The sequence below is a fragment of the Typopeltis vanoorti genome, chromosome 9 (assembly GCF_054136105.1).
Source record: "Typopeltis vanoorti isolate ZY-2024b chromosome 9, IOZ_Tvanoo_1.0, whole genome shotgun sequence".
NCBI classification, from domain to species: domain Eukaryota; kingdom Metazoa; phylum Arthropoda; class Arachnida; order Uropygi; family Thelyphonidae; genus Typopeltis; species Typopeltis vanoorti.
The window spans coordinates 143,070,661-143,079,740 of record NC_143557.1 but is presented as its reverse complement, the minus strand read 5'-3'; the positions used below and the strand labels follow the sequence as shown (position 1 = coordinate 143,079,740).

The 9,080-nt window shown below is 36.3% G+C and overlaps 1 protein-coding gene across 1 annotated transcript in view; it reads left to right on the top strand.

Moving 5' to 3' along the window:
• Positions 1–1,086: 1,086 nt before the first annotated feature.
• The window catches only part of Gmd (GDP-mannose 4,6 dehydratase), a 133,501-nt gene continuing 125,507 nt past the window's right edge, over positions 1,087–9,080 (top strand). Inside the window, exons 1-2 of the mRNA XM_090397715.1 lie at positions 1,087–1,282; positions 3,294–3,426. Of these exons, the coding sequence (XP_090253841.1) occupies positions 1,214–1,282; positions 3,294–3,426 (202 nt within the window). The 5' untranslated portion in view covers positions 1,087–1,213. The remainder of the gene's footprint in view (positions 1,283–3,293; positions 3,427–9,080) is intronic.

The following is a 9,080-nucleotide window of genomic DNA, read 5'->3' as shown; positions in this document are numbered from 1 at the left end:
AAATACAAATTCAAATCGTATTTGAATTCAAACGAATTCAAACAGCAGAAATTAAATTTCTCAGAAAAAAGGCTGGATATATTAAGCGGGACCATAAAACAAATGAAGAAATGTTACAATCCCTGAATATAAAACCAATTTCTTATGTAGTAATTAATTGGTTTTATGAATTAAAACCAGTAAGCCAGGTGACTAATAGTAATACAGTATTAAAAAAAATGGATAGAACATTTAAATGGAATGGACAACATCAGACTACCGAAAATATTATACCGATATAAAATAAGTGGGAAAAAAAGAAGAATCGGAAGACCAAGAGAGAGATGGCATGAGACCGGAACAGGCCACCTGGCCTAAAATCCATGTTAGGAAGAAGAAGAAGAAGCAGAAGCAGAGACGATTATATTCTCTGCAGTGGCTATTCTTTTTCCATTCTTATCGACGAGTATTATCCTTCCATAATCATTCTTTCTTTTGCTGGCTGCATATAAAAGAATTTCCTAAGGAATTTTTGGACTTTATTAGTTAAATGCTACTCATTTCCCACTTTTAATACTCTTACCAATCAAGTTACCGTCTTTGTACTCCTCATGCAACGGATCATTACAACACATCTTATATCCAGATTGCTTGCGTATAATCTCTACCTTTATCCATTTCACACCTACAACTGAGAATACTTCCAACAACTATATCTGACCCAGAGAATTTAATAATATGGTGATAGGCCATTTACCACTTTTATATGAAAAATATATGATCATCAATAAGATCTTTTTTTTTCCCCTAGCTCGAGGGCCCAATAAAGATCTAAACCTGTAGGTTGTGATCTTCCCATAATGCAAAAACATTATGGTGTCCTCAGGCAAATGAAGTTAACGGTCACTAAATACTTCACGCTTAGACTTTGTTTGCTATGCTTAAGTAAAGGATTAAAACAGTAATATAATTTCTTGACAAGTACAATACAATTTATTACAAATTTAGCGACTGACCTATATTTTGAATCAAATGATATATCGTAGTATGGTGGCGTCGTGATCGTGATAACTATACAAACTTTTGAGTTTGCCGGTGTATCAATCATGTTGCATAGTTCGGATTTCGTTTTGTATACGTGTATTTAACAGTATTGGTGTACTGCATGTCGCAAGATCATAATAAGTGATCAGTTGCAAAACGTGTGCAGTCCCGATAGTATATCATTTCAGATATGGCTAACTCAAATGTTAATAACTGCAGTAGTCGGAAAGTAGCTTTTATAACAGGTATTACGGGACAGGTAAGATTAACTCAATGGTATGTTTGGCATTATAAGTAATACACTGATATTCATCTCATGCTGTTACATATATGCAATATATATATATATATATATATATATATATATATATATAATTTATTGTTATTATCAATTGGGCATCTGCACGGAGTCCATAGACTCATCAGGGAGGTTAAAGATATGCTTCTTCAACCCCTTCATTCAGAGCCACCTCTAACAATCCGGACCTCTCTTTCACTATTATTCAAGAAACAAATCTCATAAGATAATAATAACAACAAACCTATACATCTATTCGCTATCTTTTATTGAAAAAATTATCATGTATCTCTTCAAGAACCTGAGCAAATTATATGCTTCTGTCATATTCCTTCTCATCATCATCTATGAACAATTTTTGTAAACTACAACCCTTCTATCTGTCTTCATATGAAGCATTCCATATGCTGCCTGACACTACCTCCATCTTGGTCACCCAATTCTGAATCCTCTCACTACTTCCTGATCCCATGTAAGCCAGGTGACTAAATCTGAGTACATTAGCAGATGTCGACAAATTAAAGCTCTATAAAGACATAATAAATTTCTTGCGTCTTTTGGTGTTTTTCGATATCTAAGTGAATCAGTGGTGCACCCAGGGGGGAAGGGAGCAAGGCCCCTGGCTTCCCCAAAAGAAAGGAAGAAAACACTAGAGAATTTTCCAAAAATCTTTTCCTAATTAAAATTCATTTTTTTTATTTATGTTGTGTCATGTCTTCTATTTCTATACTACTTATGAATTAGCAGTCACATAATGTGGGAATACCCTATAGCTCTCAGGGATCACGGCCGCTGTGAATGCAAGGTGAACAAAGTAGCGCTTGGGTGGACCGAGCCAGGCCAGAGGAAATCACAGGTATCATGTATTGGCGATCACTGCAGATGCTCAGTCATAGGTCATATGCAGTGTGTATTCTCAAATTGTCTACTCAACTCCCCCCCCCCAAAAAAAAATTAAATTCTGAGTGCGCCCCTGAAGTGAATTGTTCTGCTATTTTCCCCACTTTTGCAATAAGTCTTGAACTTAACTCCATCCACTGTCATTCCCAATATTTTGGCTTATTTGTTTCTAGCAATTCAGTCTCATTAATATCACACTTAGCTTTGCAATATTATCTTTTTATCCCCATGGAATTGGCAATAATTATACTGAGGCCTTTACAAAATATGCAAAATGTTACTTGCTATATAAATAATATACTTGCCTGTGACCCCTGTTTCTTTAATGATATGTCTCAATAAGTCAGTTGGAGCTCCACAAACTGATCATTGATGATGTAGCCGTCTTTTCTAAACTTAAAAACATTTTGTTTAAAAGTTATCTTCTATTAAATAAAAAATATTCATTACTAATTATATGAAGAGCCAATGGCTTCAATTCAGTGACATGAACTTTTTTAAGTTAAGGAATATTACATCCCATATTGTTTCTTAGCCGAATAAGAAACTCAAAAGTTTCATGCACTATCTAGGTATTTGCTTACGCTTGGAATTGCCGAACTTTATATAGTTTCTATATTTGGCATGAAACTTTTGAGTTTCTTATTCAGTTAAGAAACAATATGGGATGTAATATCCCTAACTTAAATAAAAAATATTCAATTTCATTTGATCTGCAGCTGGAAAAATCTCGCCACAGGCAAGTGGGTGGATGTATTTGTTGAGCCCTAATTATACTTTATCACAGCATGAGTTTATGAAAGTCATTATATTGATAATCACTATATACCTTTTATTTATTGTTGTCCTCCCAGTTTAGCATTATTAGCAAATAATTGGATTGCCCTCCAAATAATTTCCAGTTTTTACTAACGAAAAAAAAATTTTTTTTTTCGCATATGTTCTACAACATATGCAGAAAATGTAGAATTTCATTTCACTGCCTGCAATAGTTAGTAGTAAAGGTAGCTTCAAATATGATTAACCAAGTAATTATATTTGTTTTACTTTTTTTTCCCCCTATTCCCTTTAGGATGGATCATATTTAGCTGAGTTCCTCTTGGAGAAAGGATATGAAGTTCATGGGGTGATACGTCGTTCCAGTTCATTTAATACAGGGCGCATTCAGCATTTATACACAGATCCATTGACTCATAAAGAAGGATGTAAGTCTATGTAAATTTTTGGCTTTATGATGATTAATTTCATTCATGATTAATTTTAAATGTTAATGCAGTTGTATTCACTTGGTAGCATATAAACTTCATTAGCTTCTATAGATTCTTCACTAAATTCATTTAAAATTTTTTTAGTTAGATTTATATAAAATACAGACAAGAGTTACATGATTGGGAATATAGAAATTAGATTGGCTCAATACTAGTGGTGGTGGTGGGTGGTAGATGATGATAGTTGTGGTTGGTGGATTAAGTGGAGGCAGAGAGTTGTAGAGCAGGTGCCCTTCCTCAATGAGTCTTTGGCCTCCTTGGAGGTATCACATAATAATAATAATTGGTCCATGTTAACCCTTAATTAAGTACCCAGGGTACTGTGGGCACTATATATATATATATCATAATATTAAAAAGCATTTTTCTGTATGGCATGAAATACTAGAAACTTATATGTTCTGTAATCTTAGCATTATACATAGACTGTAGATGTATGTGAGAGAGCCTCCATAGCCCAGTTGGTATAGATGAAGCCCTTTGGTCAGAAAGACTTTGGTTTGATTCCCGTCCATGACGTGGGGAACCTTTATCTGGTCTCTTTCGACTAAAGGTGAGTTAGCCAGTTTCATACAGTGGTGGAGGGTTTTCTCCCGGTAACTCGGGTTTTTCGTCCCCCAGAACAGGCAGACCGGTCCCATGAGCGCACACTTCTACAGAGATAGAACACCTCCAGGAACCAACCTATTCCATAGGATTTCGTGTGTAGAGGCTTAAGTGTTGTGAGGACATCATGTTGGAGGCTTAATGGATTTTTTACAACACTCAAAAATTTCTCTTGGAACAACAAAATCTACAAGCAGATAGAGGGAACTGCCATGGGTTCCCCCCTCTCACCCCCCTTGCCAATTTCCATATGGAAGATTTCGAAAAACGAGCCATAGACTCAGCCCCACTCAAACCTTCTATCTGGCTAAGATATGTAGATGATGTGTTCTCTATTTGGCCTCATGGCCCAGACACGTTAGACTCCTTCCTCAGTCATCTCAATAGTCTACATCCAAGAATCCAGTTCACTATGGAAAAGGAAAAGAAAAATTGTTTACCCTTCCTAGACACCTTAGTCACACGCCTACCTAATGATACACTTACCTTCACCGTATACAGAAAACCCACACACACAGGCAGATACACTCACAAACTCTCCCACCACCACCCCTCTCAACAATATGGCATTATTAAAACTCTTACCAAGAGAGCCCACAATCTTTGTTCCAGTGGAACCACCCTCACTACTGAGCTTAACCACATACACAGCACTTTCCTCTCCAATGGCTACAGCGATCACAGTATCAAAAAAATAATCAACCCCTCCCCCACTTCCCGTCCTTCTCGTCAACAAGATTTTAAAAATGCCATCACCATACCCTACATCCATGGCACATCCGAAAAAATAGCCAAGATACTAAAACAGTACAATCGACACACACAGCATATAAGCCCCACTGCAAACTGGCTACCCTTATCCGTTCTACGAAAGATCAGCTCCCTCCTCTCTCTCTGCCTGGAGTTTACAAAGTACCCTGTTCCTGTAAGCTGGGGTACTTTGGACAGACAGGCAGATCAGCATCCATCTGTCTAGAGGAACACAAGTCTTACATCTTCAAACACAACTATGGCCATTCAGGCTTGGCTGACCATGTTTTGGACATCACCCACAGGGTATCATGGAAGAAAACCACCATGCTCCACCACGGCAAATTCAAGAAAGAGAGACTTTTCTTAGAAGCAGCAGCAGCTCTCAAAAACCAACCAAATCTCAATAAATATGGTTGCATTAAGCTTCCGAAGATTTGGGAAACACTCATCACCAGAGTTCCCACCTTACATTCCAGGCCACCTACTACTGCCCTTAGAGGGCGCTCTACCTAGATAGGACTTTAGTGTCACCCACGTGGTTGGGCTTAGTATTGTTTGTTATTTGTGTATATGTTACATTAATTGTTTTTGTAATCCCCGTAGATGTCCTAGTGACTAGGACGAAATATAGGAAGTATTAAATTCTATTTTAATTCTTTTTGACTATTGTAAAAAATCCATTAAGCCTCCATAGGATTTCGATTCTGAATGCCTTCACGGTAAAAGGTGTTGGTTTACGCTTAAGTGTAAATTAGGATAGGATAGAGTATGTACAATATGCACAATTAACACATCATATTTCTTTTAGTACAAACATATAGTTAATAATAATTTTTGACAATGGATTATCTGGTCTCTTTCAACTAAAGGTGAGTTAGCTGGTCTCATATGGAAGTAGAGGTTTCTTTCTCCTGGAAACTTGGGTTTTTTGTCCCTCAGAACAGGCAAACCGGTCTCATGAACACGCACATGCAGATCTAGTCATAAGAATACATACTTAATCCCTCATTAGGAATACTCAACCCGTCCTGAGGAATTTGGGAGGAAAGGGGTCCCCCATACAAAATAAATAAAATCAGATCTGAGCTATTAAGGAATAAATTTTTTTAACAACAACAACAACAACAAAAAAAAAAAAAAAAAAAAAAAAAAAAAAAAAAAAAAACAGTGTTTAAGAAATATCATGTTGGTTCTGAGTTTCTGATGTTGTCTGCGCTGTTTGTTTCACATCATGATTTATGACACATTATTTTTGTTATTGGCGGAATACCAGGCAGAAGCAATAGCAAGGTCATCTTTACCTATAAGAGTTGCCAAAAGGTTTGCCATCTTTTTTTTAAAAAAAAATCAGGTTTGCCACCTTTTTTTACAGAAAAAGGTGGCAAAGCTTTTGGCAACTCCAATAGGTAAAGATGACTTTGCTATTGCTTCTGCCTGGTATCTCCAACTCTGGGCCTGGCTCCCACTGACGAGACCTCAAAGGTCGAAACTAGTCTGGGTAGTGGCCAATCCCTTAATGCATAAGATTATACATATCCACAAGGAGATGTGTTTTGCATTATGGGAGATACTGGGATAGGAATGTTAGTAGCTTGCTCCACCTTTGCTACGAGTTGCCTGGTGTTGTACTACTTACCCAGGTAAGATAGTACAATGCCATATTCAGTCCTGAAGATATTTTCAGATTCAAACTTTGCTCTCACTTGGATAAAAGATTAAACTAAATGTATTATAGTCTAACGAAGTGAAAAATAAACTTTCAACATCTTTCTCTAAATCCAAAGTAATTTAAAAAAAGTTGGCAAACCTTTTGGCAACTCCTGTAGGTAAAGATGACCTTGCTATTTCTTCTGCCTGGTATCTCCAACTCTGGGCCTGGCTCCCACTGAAGAGACCTCAATAAAGGTCGAAACTAGTCTGGGTAGTGGCCAGTCCCTTAATGCATAACATTATACATATCTGCATGGAGATATGTTTTGCATTATGGGAGATACTGGGATAGGATTGTTGGTAGCTTGCTCCACCTTTGCTCCTAGTTGCCTGGTGTTGTACTACTTACCCAGGTAAGATAGTACATCATATTCAGTCCTGAAGATATTTTCAGGCACAAACTTTGTTTGCTCTCACTTGGATAAAGGATTAAACTAAATTTATATTAAGTTTTGTTGATTTGGAAAAGGCATATGACGAGGTGCCAAGAGAGAAACTATTCAATACACTACAGTTATATGGTGTCAATGGGGCATTATATCAAGCAATACTTAGTCTTTATTTGAGTTGTAAGTCAGCAGTTAGAATTGAAGGAAGTACAGGAAGATGGTTTAATGTTAAATCTGGTGTGAGACAAGGATGTACATTATTCCCTCTGTTATTCATTATCTGTATGGATCACATTATGAAGTAAAGTGGTATTAAACATGATATCAAAATTGCAGATGTTAATGTCAGCTCTTTGCTTTATGCGGATGATGTTGAACTTGTAAATAAATCCGCTACAAGTCTGCAAGATTCTCTGACTAAATTGAATAACTGTTGTAATAGATATGGTATGAAGGTCAGCAATAAAAAGACAAAGACAATGAAAATAGGCAGAATCATTGAAAATGTCAACTGTGTTGTGAATGGAGAACCTGTGGAACAAGTAAAACATTTCAGCTACTTAGGCACGATTTTTAGTGAAGATGGTAAATTAAATATGGAAATAGACAACAGAATCAACAAAGCTGGTAGAGTAGGAAGTCAATTGAATAAATTTATATGGAATAAGAGAGAAATTCGTCAGAACACTAAATTAGCTGTATACAAGACAGTGTTCAAACCAGTTTTAACTCATGGATCTGAGAGCTGGGTCAGAAGTAAAACACTTGACCAACGACTAGAGACTGCAGATATGAGAGTCCTGAGAAAGATTAGAGGCATGAACAGATGGCATTAATGGCAATATCATATTAAAAACAAGGATATTAGGAAAGAACTTGACATTATCAGCATCCAGGAATGCGTTAGCAGAGCTAATCTCAGGTGGTATGGTTACTTATACAGAATGGGCAAGGAAAGATTAGCAAAACAAGTGTTCTCTGCCAAGTTGGCAGGAAAACGACCCAGAGGAAGACCAAGATATAGGTGGATTGATACGGTACAAAATGCCTTAGACGATAGAAATATAAGAGCTGGTAATGTTGGAGTCTTGACAAGTAACAGACTGATTTGGAGGAAAATTGTAGATAGGAAGTTAGTAATGATGTAAATTTTTCATGTAGTACTATCATATCCTGTACACCTCTTTGAGGGTTCATGGCTGGAATTTGATGATGATCTCCCAATGGAGCGCTCCGGAAAATTCACGAAACAATTGGATATTTGTTTATCTCCGTATTATGAACTTAATAAAAATTTGCAGCATAGTGGTAAGCAAGATCTTATTACTGACTTCTTGATAACTAAACCAACCGAAGTATGCAATGAGAATTATACAAATGATGTCCAAGAGATTTCAAGTGACGACGACATCCGGCGACTCATAAATAAAGAACATCTATGAAATGTTAGTTTTTGAAGGGAGTGATGACAATTAAAATATATGCGTTTTATTTTATTTTGCCTAAAACATTTATGTATTATGTGCAATGAAGTTTACGTACAATTTATAATTTTTTTATAATTTTATACTATGTATTTGTTGCATAGTTTATTTGTTTTCTTAACTTATATGAATTTCCTGAATTAAATAAAAAGATTCTTTTGTTGGATATGTCATTGTTTATATAATCTTAAAAAAAAAACGATTTTAGAACATAACCCTACTTTTTCTATGGCATCTGAGTCTCGCATGATGCGATTTATATAACGCAGCATTTTTGTGGAACCTAACATCCGCGTTATACGGGGGTTACCTGTAGTCTCTCTCATATATGTATTTGCTTCAATGTAGTCAGGTAGCCTACTACAGTGGATTCTGTGGTAGGTTTCCAGGGCATGGTTTGCAAGTTCTGAGTGGCCATAGTGGTGGTGAGAAATATAGTCTTGGCTGTGAGATTTTGATGTTAGCTGTTTTGTCTTTTGACTGCGATATAATCAAGTTGCAACTGCAAAGTAATTGGTAGACACCTGGCAGATTTAGAAATTGTAGATGTTGAAAATTTTTTTTCACTTGATATACTATAAATTAAAGATGCCAAAAAATTATATTCTTGGTTACCTGAGGTGTCTTCATGATTGAGATACTTGTATAT